This window comes from Pleurodeles waltl, chromosome 4_2, assembly GCF_031143425.1.
Source record: "Pleurodeles waltl isolate 20211129_DDA chromosome 4_2, aPleWal1.hap1.20221129, whole genome shotgun sequence".
NCBI lineage: Eukaryota > Metazoa > Chordata > Amphibia > Caudata > Salamandridae > Pleurodeles > Pleurodeles waltl.
In genome coordinates, this window is record NC_090443.1 from 491239449 (window position 1) to 491260735 (window position 21287).

A 21287-nucleotide genomic window follows, 5' to 3' on the forward strand; every position below is an offset into this window, starting at 1 on the left:
TAAAGATGCCCCCTGTATTTTACCCAATTGTTCAGTGCAGGACTGACTGGTCTGTGCCAGCCTGCTGCTGAGAGACGAGTTTCTGACCCCATGTGGTGAGAGCCTTTGTGCTCTCTGAGGACAGAAACAAAGCCTGCTCTGGGTGGAGGTGCTTCACACCTCCCCCCTACAGGAACTGTAACACCTAGCAGTGAGCCTCAAAGGCTCAAGCTTCGTGTTACAATGCCCCAGGGCTCTCCAGCTAGTGGAGATGCCCGCCCCCCGGACACAGCCCTCACTTTTGTCGGCAAGTCCAGGAGAGATGATGAGAGAAACCAGGAGGAGTCACCCACCAGTCAGGACAGCCACTAAGGTGTCCTGAGCTGAGGTGACCCCTGCCTTTAGAAATCCTCCATCTTGATTTTGGAGGATTCCCCCAATAGGAATAGGGATGTGCCACCCTCCCCTCAGGGAGGAGGCACAAAGAGGGTGTAGCCTAAGACGAAGGAGGACTGCTGAGCTGAAAAACCTGCAGAGAAGACGGAGACACCAACTGCTTTGGCCCCAGCTCTACCGGCCTGTCTCCCCACTTCTAAAGACACTGCTCCAGCGACGCGTTCCACCTGGTCCAGCGACCTCTGAAGCCTCAGGGGACTATCCTGCATCTAGAAGGACCAAGAATTCCCGAGGTCAGCGGCTCTGTTCCACAAAGACTGCAACTTTGCAACAAAGAAGCAACTTTGAAACAACACACGTTTCCCGCCGGAAGCGTGAGACGTTGCACTCTGCACCCGACGCCCCAGGCTCGACTTGTGGAGAACAAACACCACAGGGAGGACTCCCCGGCGACTACGAGTCCGTGAGTAGCCAGAGTTGACCCCCCTGAGCCCCCACAGCGACGCCTGCAGAGGGAATCCCGAGGCTCCCCCTGACCGCGACTGCCTGCTTCAAAGACCCGACACCTGGTAAAGACACTGCACCTGCAGCCCCCAGGACCTGAAGGATCCGACCTCCAGTGCAGGAGCGACCCCCAGGTGGCCCTCTCCCTTGTCCAGGTGGTGGCTACCCAGAGGAGCCCCCCCTTGACTGCCTGCATCGCTGAATAGACCCCTTGGTCTCCCATTGAAACCTATTGCGAACCCGACATCTGTTTGCACACTGCACCCGGCCGCCCCCGTGCCGCTGAGGGTGTACTTTTTGTGCTGACTTGTGTCCCCCCGGTGCCCTACAAAACCCCCCAGGTCTGCCCTCTGAAGATGCGGGTACTTACCTGCTGGCAGACTGGAACCGGGGCACCCCCTTCTCCATTGAAGCCTATGCGTTTTGGGCACCACTTTGACCTCTGCACCTGACCGGCCCTGAGCTGCTGGGTGTGGTAACTTTGGGGTTGCCCTGAACCCCCAACGGTGGGCTATCTTGGACCCAACTTTGAACCCCGTAGGTGGTTTACTACCTGCAAAACTAACAAACACTTACCTCCCCCAGGAACTGTTGAAAATGGCACTGTGTCTAGTTTTAAAATAGCTTATTGCCATTTGTGTTAAAACTGTATATGCTATTTTGCTAATGCAAAGTTCCTAAAGTTCCTAAGTGAAGTACCTTTCATTTAAAGTATTGTTTGTAAATCTTGAACCTGTGGTTCTTAAAATAAACTAAGAAAATATATTTTTCTATACAAAAAAACTATTGGCCTGGAATTGTCTCTGAGTGTGTGTTCCTCATTTATTGCCTGTGTGTGTACAACAAATGCTTAACACTACCCTCTGATAACCCTACTGCTCGACCACACTACCACAAAATAGAGCATTGGAATTATCTCTTTTTGCCACTATCTTACCTCTAAGGGGAACCCTTGGACTCTGTGCATACTATTCCTTACTTTGAATTAGTGCATACAGAGCCAACTTCCTACAACTGGGATTTTCAAGAAAGAGGTTTGTGAAGGACATTTTCTGTAGGCAGTATGAGCCGCTAAATGAACCTTTATGGAAGAGAATTGTAAGCCAGATTTTGCCCCATAGATTAAGTAAGGAAGAATGACATGTTCCTGGCAGGTTGTTGGGGGTCCAGGTTCCTGTTATAACACCACATGCAAAATCTCTTCCATTTGAAAGAGTAGGCTGAACGAGTTGATAGCCGTTTAGCTTCCTTGAGGATGTCCATACAGTTTTGAGGCAGGTTCAATTGTCCATACTCAACTAGCTCAGGTGCCTTGCTGCCAAATTCAAGGAGGAGCGATTAGGGTTAACTATCTGGCCTCTGATTTTCGTTAGAAGATCTGGTCTGCACAGCAGCTTGAGATGTGGACAGTCTGACCGGTGAAAAAGGTCCCTGAACCACCACTGACGTGGCCAACCTGGAGCAATCAGGATCACTGTGGCTCTCGAGTAGGAGAGCTTGATTTGGACTGATGGGATCAGGGGGATTGGAGAAAAGGCATAAAGAAATTTGTTGGAGCAGTCGGGTCATAGGGCATTCCCCAATGTCCCTGACTGGAAGTACTTTAGGACGAAGCCTGGACATTTTTTGTTTTTTGCGGGTGCAAAAAAAAAAAATTTGATAAGTGGGGCACCCCACAGCTTGAAGTTGTATTGAGCCACTTCCAGATTGTTTGAGCCTTGTGGGATAGAGGGCCGGACTTTGTTCCCCTCTGCCTCTGAAGGTAGTACATAGTTGTTCTCCATCTGAGCAAGCAGGGATCTGGTTGTGAATGAAGGAAGAAAAGCTTTCAGCACCAGATGAACTGCCTAAAGTTTGAGGAGACTGATGTGGTATGTCATCTCTTTTGGAGACCATATTCCTTAGATTTGAAGGTGATCCATGTGTGCTCCCTGTCCTAGTAACGAGGTGTCTGTTACTATGGTTTGTGAGGGAACATCCTGATGGAATGGCATTTCTTAAAGCAGATTCTTCGGAGAACACCACTGTTTCACAGACACTGTGGGGGAATGGGGGAAGAGCGTTATCCTATCCTCCCAAACGTCCATGAGTTGGTTCCATTGATCCTCAAGACATTCCTGAAGAGGATGCATATGGAGACTGGCGTCCAGAGTTAGGAAGATGCCTCAAGCCATTGAGCTGAGAGATGACACTGCTTTCACCGTAGAATGAGAGGCTTTCATGACAGAGTAACACTTCTGATGTATTGATAACAGTCTCATCTCTGAAGGTCGCACTCTTGTTTGACTGGTGTCAATGGAGGCCCCCAATTAATTCAGCTTCTAAACAGGAGTAGACGTTGACTTGGCGTGGCTGATCTGGGCCGTAATCTTTGAACATCCTTGACATCGCTTGTTCACTGGTAATGAAGATGGGCTTCCTGAGGAGTCAACGCCTTGATGAGCCAATCATCTAGATAGGGGTAGACGAAGATTAGTTGTTTCCTGATATGTGCAGCAACCGCTGTCATACACTTTGAGAAAGTTCTGGGTGCTTACCCGAGGCCAAATGGATGCACTTTTGAGTTGATAATGGTCTTGACCCACTACAAACTTCAAGAACTTGCAATGCTTTTTGGCTGTTGAAATATGGTGGTACGCATCTTGAAGGTCTATGGAGCAGAGTCAATCTCTCTGGTGTAACTGGGGATAGATATGATGCAGTGCCAGTATTCAAAATTGCTGTCGTCTTAACCACTTGTTGACCATTTTTAAGTCAAGAATGGGTCTGAACTTGTTTTTGGGGCCTTTCCCTTTGACCAGGAAGAATCAAGAGTAAATGCCTGTTTTTGTAGTTTGACAGGAACAGTCTCAACTGCCTGCTTTTGGAGAAGGATGTTTCCTTCCAATCGCAGCATCTGCAGATGTTGATTGGAAGGCTTTGGTAGTATATTCATTCGGTGGAGGACTTGTGAACCTGAGTCAATACCCACGCTGAAAAATATTCAGTATCCAGGCATCTTTTGTGATGTTTTGCCACTCTGGCAGAAAATGTGAAATGCTTCCCTTGACCACAGTGGATAATGGAAGAGAGGGAAGGAAAGATTCATGGTTTTGAGGCTGCTGTGAGCTTTCCCCTGGGGCAGGCTGTTGGATGTTTCTCCCTCTAGGTTGCTTTCACTGCTTCTGCTGGTGGGGCCTCTGCTGATAAGGTTGCTGATTACTTTGGTACCAGTGAGATATTTAAACCCTCTGAGAATGTAAACACCACTGGTAGGGCTTGTAAGACCTTATTTGTTCTTTTTGCTCTCAAGGCCAACTGTTTTGAGGGTTTCAATTTCATATTTCATGTGAGACATCTCATTATCTGCGTGGCTGAGAATGGTTTATTCAGGATTCCTTGTTGCGACTCATGTTTGAAGACCATGAGTTGAAGCCAGGAGTGCCTGCGCAATGCCTCCTTATTGCAGTATCCATGCGCTGCTAACCAGGAGGAATTAGCTGTGTCACTGAACACCTGATTGGAGACCATCATCCCCTCACGGATGACCTCCAGGAAATCCTCCCTTTCCACACCGGGAAGATCGTGAGCAAACCTCTGTATGGAGTCACATAAGGTCCTATCGTATCTTCCAAACAGAGCTGATTACTTGCAGCCTTCAAAGTGGTTGCAGCTGTACTGCATACTTTGTGGTGCACTGAGTCCAGCTTCTTGCTCTCCTTGTCAGGCAGTACAGACGAAGAAGAAGCGGTAGCATAATGTTTCTTGGCTGCTAAAATGACCACGGAATCTGGAGGTGGGCCAGACCTTAAAAAGAAAGGATCCTGCTCGGGTGGTCTATATTTCTTCTGTAGTATGGATGAAGCAGACTCAGCTGAGGCTGGAATCAAAAATAGTTCAATTGCTGGTTCTAAAAAACCCAGCACCAATAGAAGAGGCCCTGACACTGACTGATGGTGAAGCATCTCAACTATAACAGAAGTGGAAGGTGCTGGAATGGACATCAGTGCCTAGATCTTCCCAGCGCCTCTCACCAGGACATCTTGCAATGTGGTGATGTCATCCAAGGAGGAGATTCATGGTGGTGGCGAGTCTGATAGAGTTGGTGAATATGTCCCTGTAAAAGTGGAAGCGTAATGATAGGAATGAAGTCTAGATTGTGTGAGTGATCTTGATAGTGATCTAGAAGAGTGATAGTGATGACAAGAGTGTCTTGAAGAATGCAGGGATCTGTGGCTTCTGGAAAGGCGCGAATGATGGTGCATTCTTGAACGTAATTTGCGTGGAGAGACTCTAAGCCTCGAAAAAGGGGCCTCTCCACAGGTGGAGTTGGCACCGGTGGAAGAGGTGCCAGAAGTGGAGGTTGAAGAGGTGGTGGGGGCAGAGAAAAGGAGTAGGTGGTGGTGAAGGAGTAGGAGTGCCTGGCAACAATACTGGTGAAGGAGGAGAGTAGACTCTACAATATTCTGAATTATGAGATGTAGCAATGCATCTCCGCTTCCTTCTTTCCTCATGTCATGATCTTCTCGACGACGACAAACTCCTCAACCTTCTTCTGCTCCTCAACACTGACAGGCTCCTCGACGTTGAGAGATCTCTCTGCTGTGACCTCAATACATTCCTTGACATTGACATTCTTCTCGATGTTGTAAGGGTCTTCGATGTTGACCTACTCTGTCTCGACAACAACTTTTGTGTCTTTCTCAATGCCAACTCAGCCCTCAACGGTGAGTAAGTAGGTACAGTACCTTGTCTTGACGTCGATCCTCTCAACATCGACTCGGGAAAATGCCGTTTTGGGGCTGAACTCCTCTTTTGGATCTTTCACATCTGGGGTTGTTAGAGGCAGATGGAAGAGCCGTGGTAGAGGACTGACCCTCTCCTCGCTCTGATGTTCCACCTTCAGACTGCGCCTGCGTCACTCTTCTGTGCCATGAAGGTGAATCTTCACTCTCTCCCTCAGGGTTCGCCTTGAAAACGTCCTGCAGTGTTGCCATTTGTCAGGAACATGGCTTTGTGGAAGACAAATAATACAAACGTCGTGAGGGTCTGAGTTGGCTTTCTTTCTCCCACAGGCAGGACCCTTGTCAAATAAAGAAGGCATGTCATTTGACAGAACACCACAATTTTTTTGTCAAAAAGAGTCAGAAAATGTATGGGAGGGATGAAAAACTTCCAATGAAGTTGTTGCCACACAAATTCACTGGTGATTTTTTAAGAGAAAATGCCAAAAAAAAGGCAGAGCTTAGTGCTCCAAGATCCTGCCACTAGGACCCGAAAAAAGAACTGAAGCAACTGCCACCTGCTGGGCGTGACGGGATACTGGTGGTCCCTGGGTCCTTAAAGGCGCAGATGCTGTTTTAAACTCACATAATGACAGCCTATGGGGCTACACTGTCCTGCTATCCTTTATCTCTTCACTTTTACAAAAAGTGTTTGTGAAAGAGATTTAAACTTTTTTGACAGAGTATTAGCTTTCAATTATATACATGTATGGGTATCATAGCCCTTTTTTAAGTACAATCTGAAGAATTTGGCCATTGTAGCCTTTTCCTATAGGCTACATAATGTTTTCTCTTAAGTGATTCTGCAGGCCTTCCTGAAGAACGGCAAACACCTATACTTAGGAAGCTATAATATGGAAAAGTGCTCCAAGATCCCCACACATAGGCGGGACTATTCTGTGCTTATGACTATCAATGGAGATCCTCTAAGAGAATTGTGGTTAGCATTTGGTACAGGAAGAATGTTCTACTACATACAGCTCACACTATTGCAGCAAGCTTAGGCATTCATATATGTGAATCTCTGCCCTTTTTCCACGCTGTTACCGGTTGCGACACCACATTGGCTTTTCATCAAAGAAGAAAGAAAGCTGCTTATGACACCTGGATGGCACTATCTTCTGCTACTCCTGCATTTCAATTTCTTACAGATTGACCGAGTTCTGTTGATCCTGTTCACTTCGGAAATGTTGATTCATTGTACTAATGTACAGCTGCACTTGCCCATTGCATGAAATAAACGGTGCTCACCAATTCATGTTTGCACATGGCAACAGAGCAACTGAAAACATCCCACCAACACAAGATGCTCTTCTTCAACATGTTAAACGATCTGCGTACTAAGGGTGCCATGTTCGGGGTCGGACTCTAGTGCCCATGCAATAATAGCCAAATTAACATGATTGGAGCCGGAAGCAGATTGATGGATTAATGGTACCACATTGGACAACCATTCTGGAGGCATCTGAGGCATGCAAGGAACTTATCTGCTGTGGGTGCAAAAAGCCATACCAAAATCAATGCATATGCTCAAAGACGAGCCTCCTGTGCACTGACCTTTGCTTTTGCTGTAAGACAGTATACAAACTCGAATCATCATTTCATACTTCAAAAACGTTATCAGGGTTTAATATAGTCTTGTATTGTTAAATTATAATGGAAACATTATCCACATGGTCATAGAATGTGCTGTAAGGATATAGATGATGCAAATTATAAGTTTACTTTTGCTACAGTGTGTGTAACTTATTCCTGGCATCCTTACTAGCAGGCATTTTGGATTTATATTTATGACGTCACAGTCTAGATCCAACATGACATGCACTGACCTGTACACATGAACTGTTTCGCCAAATTTGACGGAAATCAAAAGATGTAAAATTATTTTTTCATATTTGTCGTCCATCTTGTATTTTAACTAGACTATATGATGTCATAGGCAAGACCCACTTGGGGTCTTGCCTTTATATGATTACTATTATAAAGACAAATGTCTTTATCAACTTTCAGCTATCACAAGGTGAACAATTTTACAGTCTAACAACTATACGATTTGTGAAAGTACGTAGATACGTGCTGTGAGAAGCCAGGAATAGCAATGGCTGTCATATCTGGTTTGGACTCTGGTTTAATGTAGAAATGCGTGAGTCTTGGCACTGGAATAGGAAGTGGTATTAAAGGTCAGGAATGAACAGTTCTAACCAAGATGAGTGTGGGTCCCAGTGCTAGACTAACAGAGTCTACTGCAGACAACAAGTTAGATGCACTCATAGCACGGTTCATGGGTTAAGTTTGAAACCTAGGCGCACCTATAATGTATGGCAGCTTCCGGTCTTCATCCTGTTCAGAACACTCTTCTGATGACGACATCTGCAGGAACAAACAGCAACATCACTTATTGTAGTTTTTACCGCAACACATACCAGGCTTCTACAGTCTATCCACACTGCCGCCAAAAGCCACCAATCAATTCACCCCACTGAAATAATTCATCCACCCTGATGATATGGCAACTTCAAAGGCAATGGCAAGAACTAAAAATGTGAATACAAAAGTAGCCTTAAAGCCAGTAAAAGCTTGCTGAATTGCTCACACAGCAGAGAGGTTATTTACGGCAGGTGACATTCTAATCACGGTAAGATAACTCAGTTGGATAACGCGCCTGCCTCAATAGTCTGCAGAACACAAGTTTACATGATTAAAACCAGGATCTGTTTAAAGTAAGGCCTGTGATAAAAAGAGAAATTACAGTAATTGAACCAATTTTGGTTGCTGAGTCATCTATGCTACAGATCATTTTGCTTACTGAATGGGGTCCCCATAGTGATTCCATATTTCTTTATTTTATATATGTTTATTAACTTACAAATGAGGACGATGACAGTTACACATACTTCAAAGATATTACCTCATGCACAATACTCTGCATGAAGGGTAACAGAGCGTTTTCCCTTTTTACATTTTTAAGAATGAAGAAGAAATGTTAAAGTTGACAAACAAACATTACCTCCTCAAACATTTTAGCATCTTGTGATCAGGAGAGCTGGTTTGATTGCAACTATGTCTAGTGGGTTGTAATCGCAGTACCAATTTGAGATGGTCCTGTATTTCTAGTGTGTTTCCCCAAAGATTAGGTGACTCACCTGCGTCATCTGATGCTAAGTAAGCCCTGTGTGAGCCAAATATGTCCTTAGGACTAGTGTTGAATGGTTGCAGTGTTGTGTACACCTCGGTTTTGTCACTGCAAATAGCTAGATCCTTCAATCAGTCAATTCTTTTGGGAAAGTCACTCCTGCACCAATTCATCACAACTTTGCAATTCACCAGCAATAGTGCAATTGCCATGAACTATCTGGTCCCAGGTTGGGTCAATCCAGCCTCCAAACCTGGGAGGGGCGGCAGGGCTTTATTACAGTGAGATGCCCGACAACGTGGGCAATGATGCAGCCTGGCAGGGTAAGGATCAATCGGATGTTGTTTTTCAGGCAAGACGTGTGCTTGTGGTGGGGCTTAATCCCGCTTGTGCTGGTGACAACACAGGCAATGATGCAGCCTGGCAGTACCCATCAGATGTTGCTTTTCAGGCATGAAGTATGCTTGTTGGAGGTATTTGAAATAAAGTAGTGTATGCCTGTAATTTATGGCGTCAACTTGGTCAGCATACAAGAAAATTCCCATTTTGCATTAGTCAGTTCTGCCCCCAAAAAATATATCTCATATCGGCTTGCTGTGGTTGGAACCAGCAGTTCTGTGAGCAGAAACCAGTGTGTAAAGTTTAGACACCCAGCTTGTTGAATATGAGGGAATTAACTGTGTCGGGAACCATCATTCCTGCGGTTCCCCAGGGATGGTCTCCCTCGCCATGTCTCAGTCTAGGATAATTCAGTGTATCAGCAGGAGCAGGGTCACATCTGGGCTTGTATTGGTCCAGAATGAGAGGTTTACCTTCCACACAGAAGTGGTCCATTTCAGTTATATCAATCTTGGCCAGTGTTTGCAAGACCGTGCACTCTTTGGTGAGTGGAAGTATTGGGTTTTGAGCCAGGGGTATCAAAGTATAGAAAGTTCATACCAGATTTTAAGCTCATGGTCTTCTACGCCCAGTGCCTAAGTGAATATCTACACCCCATGTTGCATCAATATATGTAGCAGTAGTGAATCCACGGGAACATTATCAGTTTGCTTTTTCTCTGGTGTAAGGCAAGGTTGCCTAGCTTCTGGGTGATACCAATGTCTAGCAAAATGGCTGTAGTCCACTAAACAATACTTTTCCAGATCTGGAACCCTGAACTCACCTCTCTCATAAGGGAGAGAGTCTCATAACATTCCAACTGATCCCTGGCTAGCTATCTGCCCAAACCAACCAAGTCAGCAATTTTTTCAGGGTCTGAAAAAAATCAATCTAAAGGCATAGGTATGCTCATGAACAAGTAAAGAAGTTTTGGAGCACTACCATTTTTAGGTAGTGCCTACAAGACAGGTTGCGAAAGACATTGTGAACTGACTAAGAACATGTAGGGGATTTGAGCTCACCCACTGCTTACCACTGCTTCTTGGCACTTTAATTTGCCTGCTTCTTATTCATATCCCAGCTCCACAACCTTGTGTTTGTCCTCTGATACAGAATAGCCTCCTCACAATCTCCTTTGAATGTCTGGCTTCTATACCTCCACTGCCTGCTTTTCAAAACTATTTTTTTTCTTTTGCATTTGTTTTCCAGCTGTTTCTTTTGTGCAAGTCTCTCCTGCTGCCATCCGTTTTGCTCTTTGTCACACGTGTGCTTCTCCCTGCCCCCTCCATGCTACTCTCCCTTCTTCCCGTTGCTTTCTCACCCATGTGCTTCTCTCCCAACCATTCCATGTTGCTCTCTCACCCGTTGCTTTTCCTCTCACCCCCACGTGTTGTTTCCTGCCATCCAAACCCTCCTATCGTCTGCTGCTGTTCCCACCCACCCCCGAGTTGTTTCTGTGACTCCACCCTCCATGTTGCTTTCCCCCCCGTCATTCTTCTTTACCACCCATTGCATGTCCTCCCACCTCAAACCCCCACCTGCACCCTCTGTGTTGCTCCACCCCACCTGCTCAATAAAACATTTTCAAGTTGACCAATCCAACTCAGATTGGCAAATAAAATAGACTACTACATCACTTTGTGGGCACACACATGCATGATGTGCATACCTACAAAGGGACGTGGACAGCCACTCCAAGTTGTTTTTCTTCTTACTTAGCCATGCTACAGAACATTGGAGATGCTGTACAACCTAGCTAAAAACACTGACAAAGCCGACAGGTCGCAAAAAGCAAGAACTACTAGCTTAACCAATGCTTGTTTAAGGGCTGGGGGATAGTGCTCTGTTGTCGAGCGTGTTTAGAAGACGCAGGATTGAGTACAAACTGGTGGCACCTTGGGAGCTGGGAGTGGATTCTGCATCATTGAAGAATGCAGACCCTCCAGTCTCTCTCTCTCGTACATTGCAAGCTGCATTTTGCCCAGAGTACATTTATTTTATTCTGTTCCTGGAATTTTCCCTCTTGGGTGGGTGCAGTACTCTCTGCCAACACAGTTTATGGATGGCCATTCTAATAGGTCTTGAGAGCGTGATGGCCACACCTCGTTTATGGATTTGGTGCAGAATATGGGTTGGCAATAGCTGAGTATGTGCAAAAAGAGACTCTGTTTTTCTTCTAATCTTCTTTTTTTTTACTTTTTGGAGACCTCGGGCCCACTGCTACACCCCGTTTGGCGAGAATTAGGAGTGTAGCGCAACTGCAGAGAAATATTTCACATTCTTCCCGCCCTGTCCATGTCACTGTTTACACTAGGACAGATGCAGACACATAGGCAAAAAAGTCAGCACAAAAACTGAGGACCATATAGAGCATTATAAAGAAAGTAATGAAGACCCATCATCTTTGGCTCAACTTCTGTGGGCAGTCAAAAAGGCAACATGAAGAGTTTACTAATGAAAGACACTGATAGCCAATTGTGAAAGAAGGCTTGAATAAGGCAAGATGGAACATACGATACGGCATTTATCCAAACAATACAGATAGCCCTTCGGGCGCACTGTGGACCAGGTTAGAGAAGGCACAGTCCTCACTAAATGTGTTTTCCACCACCAAGGCAGATCAAGTCCTCACAAAACGTTAACGGTGGCCTTCTGAGTGGAAGGGAAGGGGATTGAAGGAGGCGGGATGAGAGAAAGTGGACAGGCTGTTGCAGTGGCGTAGCGTGGGGGGTGCAGGGGGGGCCGGCCGCACCGGGCGCAACATCTTGGAAGAGACGCGAGTGCTAAAATCCACGGGTTAAGGGGCGCAAATTACTTGCCTTGCCCCGGGTGCTGACAACCCACGCTACGCCACTGGGCTGTTGGCACTATCGTTTCAGTAGAAAGTGAAACAGATAAGTAATTCCTGCAATATGAGATGGGAGTCGCCATTTACTGACTCACCCTACGGATATTATGGAAGCATGTGCTATGTATTATTGGCATCGCCATAGCCCAGATCAACCCCACCCACAGGACGGTGAGGAGGGCTTTTTGCAATGGCTACAGCTGTCTAAACTTTCCATCAAGTGCAAATCCTCACTTATTGGTGAAATCACGATTGATGAGATTAACTCGCCCATCAAGCAACTTTCAACGTGCAACTCTCCAGAGAAAATAGTTTTGCAGGGAAATTTCACAAAATCGGAGTCTCACACTTAGCGCTAGTGCTATACGTAGTCTTTAAAGAGGCAGAGTCATCTTGATCTTTGAATGAGCTGTCGGGTAACACTGGGCCCTTTTTCTATGCTGATTTTTTCCTTGGTGGACCGTTTAATGGCCGTTTATTCCTTTCATGTGTGCCAAAGCCTGGGCTACGTTTTTCCTATTCTGCGGACCTCTGCCAGGCCTGCTTCTTCTCTGGGCAGTCTGTGTTGCTGCTGACACTGTGCCTTGGTTTGATAGGTCTGTCACAGGTTTGTGAATGGTTTGACAGGTCTGTAAGTTCTGGCACGCTTTCTGCTACTTGTGATTTCTTTGCTGTGAGACTGGTGGCAGACTGGATTGTGCAATCATGCACCAAGTTAGTCCATCGAGGTAACACTAGGTTATAAGACCGGGCAGGCACCCTTGACGAATGTGCGACTACAGGGACCGCCCACTGCCATTGATGCCTTATAGGGTCACAATGAGCTCCGTTTAGATGTACTGGGCAGGTGTCCCCAGGGAACTGTGAGTTATTTACTAACATGAGTGAAAGGATTCATGCTAGATCTAATTGTGACTACAGATATACTAGGCATAGGATAGTATTACAATACTTAGGCTAGGGGTCTGCTTAGAGAGGTCCTGAGGAAAGCTAGAGAACTGGCTGCTGGAAAGTGGCTGAAATACGTGGATCACAACAGTTCAAAATGTAAGGGACCATTTGCATGTCCCCAATTTACAACTCACTTTGTTCTTAACCTTACCCTGATTACCAACCACGGAATAATCTATGAGGGAATTAGCCGTAATTTGAACATACACCAACACAGATCCCAAGGATGTTTCTGCTCTTAGATGTGTTCCCTCCTTAAGGAGGATAAGGCCACTCAGTCACACTAGGCGTCTTGACCCGATGATGAAGCATGCCACTAGTGAACTCAAGCGGGTGAGGGTCTCCTAAAAAAAGCTATTATGGACACCTAAGTAAGACAGGCTTTTTTGGGACCCCACTCTTCTTGATTGTTTACCTGCTGGAAGTTGAGTGGCCATACTCCTAATACTGCGTTCTTCTCCATCGACTGATTGTTAACAACCATTTCACGGGTCGGCAGCTGGCATGGAGAGAGTCAAGCTTTCTCAGACTACAATGAAGTCTGTCCATACTTGTCTAGGATCCGACTGTGCTTCTGTCTATACTGGGTGATTACTGTAGTGAGTTTCTGTGCAGGACATCGTTTCTGTAATGATTGGGACTGGAACCCTTTGGTCACTGGCGATGGCAAAATGTGAGCGATGGAACCTTGGGGCTCGGTGGCAACTGTTTGCTAGTGTCTTAGGGCAAAGGATGGCTACTTGATGCCACATGGTTAGGGCTATGTCGAGTTATGGTCTGCACCACTGGTGGCGTGTCAGGGTGTTTTGGGTTCGCAGGGTGAGCACTGTGTACCTACGGTGTAAGGACTGCGTCTTCTTTTTATTGGGGTCTCGAATGTCAGTGAGCAGGAAGCAGCTGCACTGTGCTAGGCAACATTGCCAGTTGAGGGCAGGGATTTCCATTCCCCTATCATCACAGGTTTTTGTTTCTTCCCCTGCCTTCCCTTTATAGGAAAGTGCTGCTAGTCTCACCATGCTTCTATAGTTGTGTGAATGACAGATTCTTGCAATTGAATAACGGTAGCCTGGTGGATTTATAGTTTTCTTAACTTTCTTTGCTCTCCATTTTCTTCCTGAAGTCCTCGTGAACAATGAGACAGAAATGCTTTCTGATTTTTGGTGTCTCTCTCCATCAGAGTGGGTTCTGGAGGGTGGCAGGCAGAGCAAAAAGGTACGAAAAGGACTCATGAAGGGAGCAGATTTTCTTACTATGATGATATGGGAAAACAATGTCTAACATAGTTGAGGGTGTATGCTGCTTCTCTTTTCAGGGGTGGGCTGGGCTGCGAGCCATAGGTGTGGGACTTCTGCTGCCAAAGAGAATGTATGCATCATGACACACTGGTGCTGATTTGGGCTTTTTCCATTTTGCCAATGCCTAAGCATGAGCAAAGCAAGCAGCTCAGTCATCGCTTTCTAAATGCAAGACCTACTGCTTTTGCCAATGCTCGTTAATGGTGGTACTCGGCCAGACAACAGAGGTTATTTATCAAGCCCTTTATTCAGTGGGCTAGACGATCCACTGCTGGACCATAACTCAGACTAACAATGGCTCCTGTGTCTTTGTACAACACCACCCTTAGGTATTTGGCCTAGCCGTCCACCCACCCCAGAAATCTAACACAGTTTAACTGTGCTACTTGTAAGGAGATATAGTTAGGTCTTATCCCTATTGGTAGATATGCTGGAGAATCTGTCTCCCTCTCTTATTGGAAGGGGGAGGGGTTATCAGTTGGTCGTAGGACAAATAGGAGAATATTATATGTGTACATAGGCAGCAATAGGCGACCAGAGCAGAAATGGAGGCATCTGTGCTGATGCCGTTCCAGCAATTGGTGGGATATTGGGTCTAAGGGCAATTCTAAAAGCAGTGGCAACAAGGGCAGCCCTGGGAGGATGTGTGTCATCCAATCAAAGAGGTGATAACGAACCTAGGCTCCAGGGAAGGCACAAACGCAAGACGAGGAAGAAAAGTCACTGAATAAGATGCAAGCAGATGAGACAGAAAAGAAAGCCAACCAATGTGCTGACCCAAACAGCATTGTAAATATATCTTTCTCCATTATAGGTCTTCAACAGCAGCCAGCTAAAAGCTGTCTATAGGCAAGAACTAAAAGCAGGTGAAGAGCATACACATGCACGTAGTGTGAGCCAACAATGGAACACATCTGGGTGTTCAAAATATTGCTTCCATTAAACAACTATGTTTATTTCCATATAAACACGTAAAGGCAGCCCACTGTGTTATAAGCAATAAGCATGACCTCTCCTCTCAGCAGAACTATTTGCTTTTCCATTCTGTGGAAAGTAAAAGGTATATATTTTGTGAAGGGTCCGAGACGGAGTACATTAGTGGTCAAGTTGTTATAATCATGGGATGTAATCATACTCTACATATTGCTCTTTATATGGCAGTGTATAATAGGACTTGTGTACTGAACTGTGTTAAAGGTTTTGGTCCTTCTTAATGTGGACATCCATGAGACACTTTCCCTGGTACCTAGGGGCCTTAGGCAGCCTCTATTTAAGCCCACCCTGACTTGCACAAGGGCGAAGGAGTGTATAAAGTAATTCCCCACCCTCTTGCTGGGGGAGCAGTGGGGCTTTAACCATGGGAAAGGGGGTTAAAGTGTTAGTTCTCAATCTTTCACAAGAACAAGTAGTATTTAATTCCCTCCTTTCTCAGAGTGTTCTTTGTGTGCCCCCAACCCACCATGCTCAAATGGTGCGGGTCTGAATGTGTCCCAAAATTTGGTTAAGGGCAGGAAGGTGGAATATTTAAAGCTCTTCATCTGCCTTGTACATGAACTGGGGGGTGGCATGTTAAGTAACAGAGGGGGAGCTATTTAGTGCCCAGTGCTGGGGGCTTTTTACTAAGCTGTCCACCATCCTAGAAAAAGGCAGGAAGACACTGCATACCACTAAGGTATATGTGGGGTGCCAAACTGGTGGGTTTTCTAGGTCATTTTACATACTTGTAGTGGTTAAAGACCAGAACGACGATCTCTGATCTCCACAGCAGGTTACAAGAAAGAACCCATTCATCAAAGTCAGTATGTAAGATATTTCGCTCGAAAAAGCAATGATACAAAGTCCACCATCAACATTTTCAGATGGAGACTGCTGGGGGAGCTTCAAGGCCCCGTGGTCTCTGCTGGCTCCCTTCTCCAGCACGAGCCGGCACTGCTCCCGCATTCCAGAAGCAGTTAAAAATGCTGCTCCCTGCATGCAGGAGCACTCTTTTAATCTGTTTTGACAGCAGGCAGTAAAAAAAGATGAAAAGTCCGCTCCCAGCAAGCAGAGGCAGTTTTCCTGCTCCCTCTCGCTGGGAGCAAAAAGTTTACTTTCGCTTAGAGGAGCTGTCAAAGTTTCTAGCAAACTGGTATCTTCCAAGGGTGGGCACATCAAGAGGTAGGAAGCGGGCCCAGGGTAGTGGCATTCCCCAGGGTCATTAATGGCTCCAGGAGGGAGCCCTGTAGTTTGTACAGGTCGGCCCTAGGGAGGTGATGTTCCCCAGGGCTTTTTTTTATTTGAGGGCCAGTAAACAAGCGCCGAAGTCCATGCTTTGATTGTTTTCAATTTTCCTGGCGATTTGTGGATCCTCTGCGATTTCACACCAGAATTGAAAGGAAACAAATGTTTTTGACTCCTGGTGAGGACCCAAAGGGACCCCAGTACAAGGGCTAGGGGGTTAGGATATTCCTACCCTGACCCCTTTATTTTATTTGTACTTTTTGGGGGGACTCTGATGAGTCAAATACATAAAATACAATAGATAAAAAGAAAGTAATCACATTAAATCCGATTGCCACTCTGTAGTTTTAGTTAGTATTCCTAAAGATAGGAATTGTCTAGCTATTTCCCCCTAATAACTTTTCACCTGTTTGACGAATCACCACAAAACTTTACAGACCTATAGCATTTTCTACATTTTGAGATTATGTAATTTTTTATAGTGAATCGTTAAGGGGGTGCACAGATAAAGGGGGTCCCAAAACGTGTTTTTCCACTAATGCATTTTCCATACACTACTTATTTGACGTAGCGCGAAAACGGCTTAATGGAGTTACATTCAATTTGTCAGGATTACACATAATGGTGCAGAGATAATGCTTTTGGGTACTGCAGTTAAGTAGGGTAAGTATTTATTTGTTATGAGGTATTTAAACCTAGTGACATCTATACTTTCGCGGAATTTCGCTAAATTTTGTTAAACTACAGCAGTACATGGCCTTATTTAATATTAATTAAAAAAAATTAAAAAAATAAAAATTTCTACCTATTAGGTAAGGACCTACTACTTAAATATATTTAAGGCCCTAACACTGATCACAGAAGTATAGTAAAAACAATATGTTATTGCTGCACACGGGCCACATTTCGCACACAACTAAATGCCAGTACACTCTACTGTACAACCCTCTACATCAGTTTCCAGCACTGTATGACACAGCACTCCTCTCTACTGTATGAGGTGCCACTCTAATTTATAACAGTTTCCTCAACTCCACGCTACACCACATCAATGTATGCCACCTCACTCTATGCTAATCCACTGTACCCTACTCTACTGCACGCTACGCCACTCTAAACCACTACACTCTATGCTATTCTACCATATGCCAATCCGCTCTGTGCTACTCCACTCTAAGCCATTCCAGTGTACATCATTTTAATATACACTGCTCCAGTGTACACCAATCCATTCTATGGTAGTCCATTGGATGCCACTCCACTATATGCTATTTCACACTATGCCACACCACTGTACACTACACCAGTCTACACCTCTTCCACTGTACTCCATTCTAGCTATTCCACAGTACGCCACTTTATTCTACACCATTACACTGTACGCAACTTCAATCTTTGCCCCTCTACGTATGATAATCCGCTCTCCTGTACTCCACTGTATGCTATTACACTCTACACCACCTCACAATACACCACTCCAGGCTAAACCACTTTACTGTAAGCAACTCCACTGTACACTACTACACTATACACTGGTACGCTTCCCGCCACTCCAGTGTACGCTTCTACACCACATACTATTACTCTCTAAGCTACTCCAGTCTACGCCACTACACTCCACGCTATTTTACTTGATGCCACTCCAGTGTACTCTCCACCACACTATATAACTCCTCTCTACAAAACTCTACTGCACTCTATGCCACTCTACTAGACTCTACTCCACTCTATTCTCCTGCATTCCATTGTCCACATTTGCACTCAACTCCATGCCCATACACTCTGTTGTATAACTCTATACCACTCTACGACAGATTCCAGCACTGTACAACACCGCATTCCATTCAATTGTGTGAGACCCTACTCCAATTTATAACAGTTTACTACCTACGCTACGTCAGTAAACTTCACTGCATGCCACTACTCTACAACACACCAATACACTCTATTGTATGTTACTCTACACTACGTTACACGACTTCACTCTGCTCCACTGTACGAGATTTTACCTCACTCTAAAATCCACTCTATGAAGCTCCACTGTTTCACACACTACTGTACTCTATGCAATTCCACTCTACAACACTTTCAAACACTTTATGCCACTCTCCCACACTTTACTTCTGTCTATACTCTTTGACTCCACTGTACAAGACTATACTATACTGAATGCCACTGTAAACACTGTACTCCACTCTATGATACTCTAGTCCGCTATACAAAACTGTATGCAACTTTGTATGCCACTGCACCCCAGTTTACGCCACTCTACTTTGACACAGTACTCCTCTCCACTGTATGTCATGCTGCTCTACGTCACTCAATGGCACTGTACTCAACACTGTATGCCAATCCACTGTACCACACGACAACACTGTACTGTACACCACTCTTCAAAAATCAACAAGACTGTATGCCTCTCTACTCTACTGTAGTCTATATCACTTTCCAATACTGTAAGACACCCCTCTACACTCTATTGCACAACATGGTACTTAGCTCCACTCTACTGCACTCCATGTTACTTTAGTCTACGCCACTCCACTCTATGACACTGTACTCCACTCTACACTACCCCACTCCACTGTACTCCACTCTACTACACTTTATCCCACTCTACACCACTTCACTGTCCAACACTACTCCACTGTATGCCACTCCACTCTATAACACTGTACTACACTCCATGTCACTCTTGCACTCTCCTTCACTCTATGCCCATCCACTCTACGCTACTCAACTACACTGTATGACACTCGACACGCCACTCAACTTCTCTCTACGATACACTACTCAACTATATGACACGACACTCCACTGTACGATGCTCTCCTCCACTGTACTCTATAACAATCCACTCTATGACACTCTGCTTCACCCTACTCCAATCTAAAACACTCTACTCCACTCTAGGAAAGTCTACAACATCCTACTCTACTGTTCGACACACCATTCCACTGTACAACTCGCTGCTCCGGTCTACGATACTCGACTCCACTATATGAGACACCATGCCACTACACTATATAACACTTTACTACACTGTACGATATGCTACTACACCCTACTACACTTAATACCAATTTACAATACTCCAGTCTATGACAATAGACTTTACAACACTCTCCTCCACTGTACTCTACAACACTCCACATAACACTCCACTTGCGACACTGGACTCTAAGCTCTTAAACACATTTTTATTAAAAAAACTATAAAAAACATTGAAATTCAATCAAAACACACTACGGTTAAAGCTTAGTTACAGTTAGGAAAACTTATTTTCCCTAAACAAACCAAGTTTAAACTACACTAAATTTAAACATTCTAAAGTTATAGTTATAACTTTCATTTACAATTTATCCACAACCTTCAAATTATTATAAGTAGCGGACACTGTTAAACACTTTTCAGCTCACTAACCATACAACACTAACTATAACTCACCAGGAAATGGGTTTCAAAACAAAACATGTTTTTACTAAACCCACAGCTTCTAAATTCCATAAAGTGACATTTTACTCCTTTTTTCACATACAAGCACATAGTTCTGTATTGAGCTTAATGTTTTCAATATCCAATTGTAATTTTCATGTTAACTAAGAAATAAACATGTAATAAAAGAACAAGTTACTTACCTTCGGTAACGCTTTTTCTGGTGGATACAATAGCTACCTGTGTATTCCTCACCTTATGAATTCACCCTTGTGCCAGCATCCATATGGAAAATCTTCCCAGCTCTCCATGTCGACGAGGACGTCACAATTGCACGGCTCCACGCAACTCCGTCTGACGTCACCGTGCCAATTAGAGGTCCTCGCCGACGTGCTGACGTCAGTTTCACCCATTTTTTTACATGCCTTTGAGGTGAACAGGTGAGAACCAACACCACAATAACGCCAATAAATACATATATACATAAAACCTTCATGATGCAACATAATCAAAACCATCATTTATATATACAGGAAAAATATCAATATATACATACATCTATACAACCACATATCCTAGTGCAATCAGACAGGCAACGGGGAGGCGGGTGGGACTGTGAGGAATCCACTGGTAGCTATTGTATCCATCAGAAAAAGTGTTACCGAAGGTAAGTAACTTGTTCTTCTGATGGATACAACTACCTGTGGATTCCTGACCTTATGAATAGAGTCCCAAAGCAGTACCGCACTCGGTGGTGGGTGCCTGTCTGATTACACCAAGAAATCCTGCAACACAGATCGTGCAAAATGGCCGTCCCTCCGAACCTCAGATTCCAAGCAATAATGCTTTGCGAAGGTGTGGAGGGACGCCCAAGTTGCTGCCGTGCAAATATCCACCACCGGAGCCCCCCTTGCCAGGGCCGAAGTAGCAAACTTAGCCCTGGTGGAGTGGGCTCTGATACCCTGAGGAGGAACCTTTTTTGCCAACGAGTAGCAGGTCTTGATACAAAGGATAACCCACCTGGAGATTGTTCTTGTATGTACTGCTCTGCCCTTCCTCTGTCCAATATACCCACGAACAGCTGATCTTCCAGGCAAAAGTCCTTTGTCCTTTCAATGTAAAAACTAAGTGCCCTTTTAGGGTCCAAGCGGTGAAGCCTTTCTTCCTTCTTCGAGGGGTGAGGAGGAGGGTAGAACGATGGAGGGGTAATAGTCTGCCCTATATGAAAAGGAGTGACAACTTTTGGCAGGAAAGCCGCCCTGGTTTTTAACACCACTTTATCTGGGGGAAAACAAGGTAAAGGGGGGTTTAACAGAAAGAGCTTGAGGCTCACTAACCCGCCTAGCTGAGGTTATGGCAACGAGAAAAACAGTTTTAAGCACTAA

The 21287-nt window shown here is 45.0% G+C and overlaps 1 protein-coding gene across 3 annotated transcripts in view; it reads right to left on the reverse strand.

Moving 5' to 3' along the window:
• Window positions 1-21287, reverse strand: part of ECSIT (ECSIT signaling integrator) — an 89832-nt gene that overhangs the window by 21220 nt on the left and 47325 nt on the right. For all 3 annotated transcript variants that reach the window (XM_069231915.1, XM_069231913.1, XM_069231914.1), the window contains one exon: window positions 7952-8012. In XM_069231915.1, the coding sequence (XP_069088016.1) occupies window positions 7952-8012 (61 nt within the window). The remainder of the gene's footprint in view (window positions 1-7951; window positions 8013-21287) is intronic.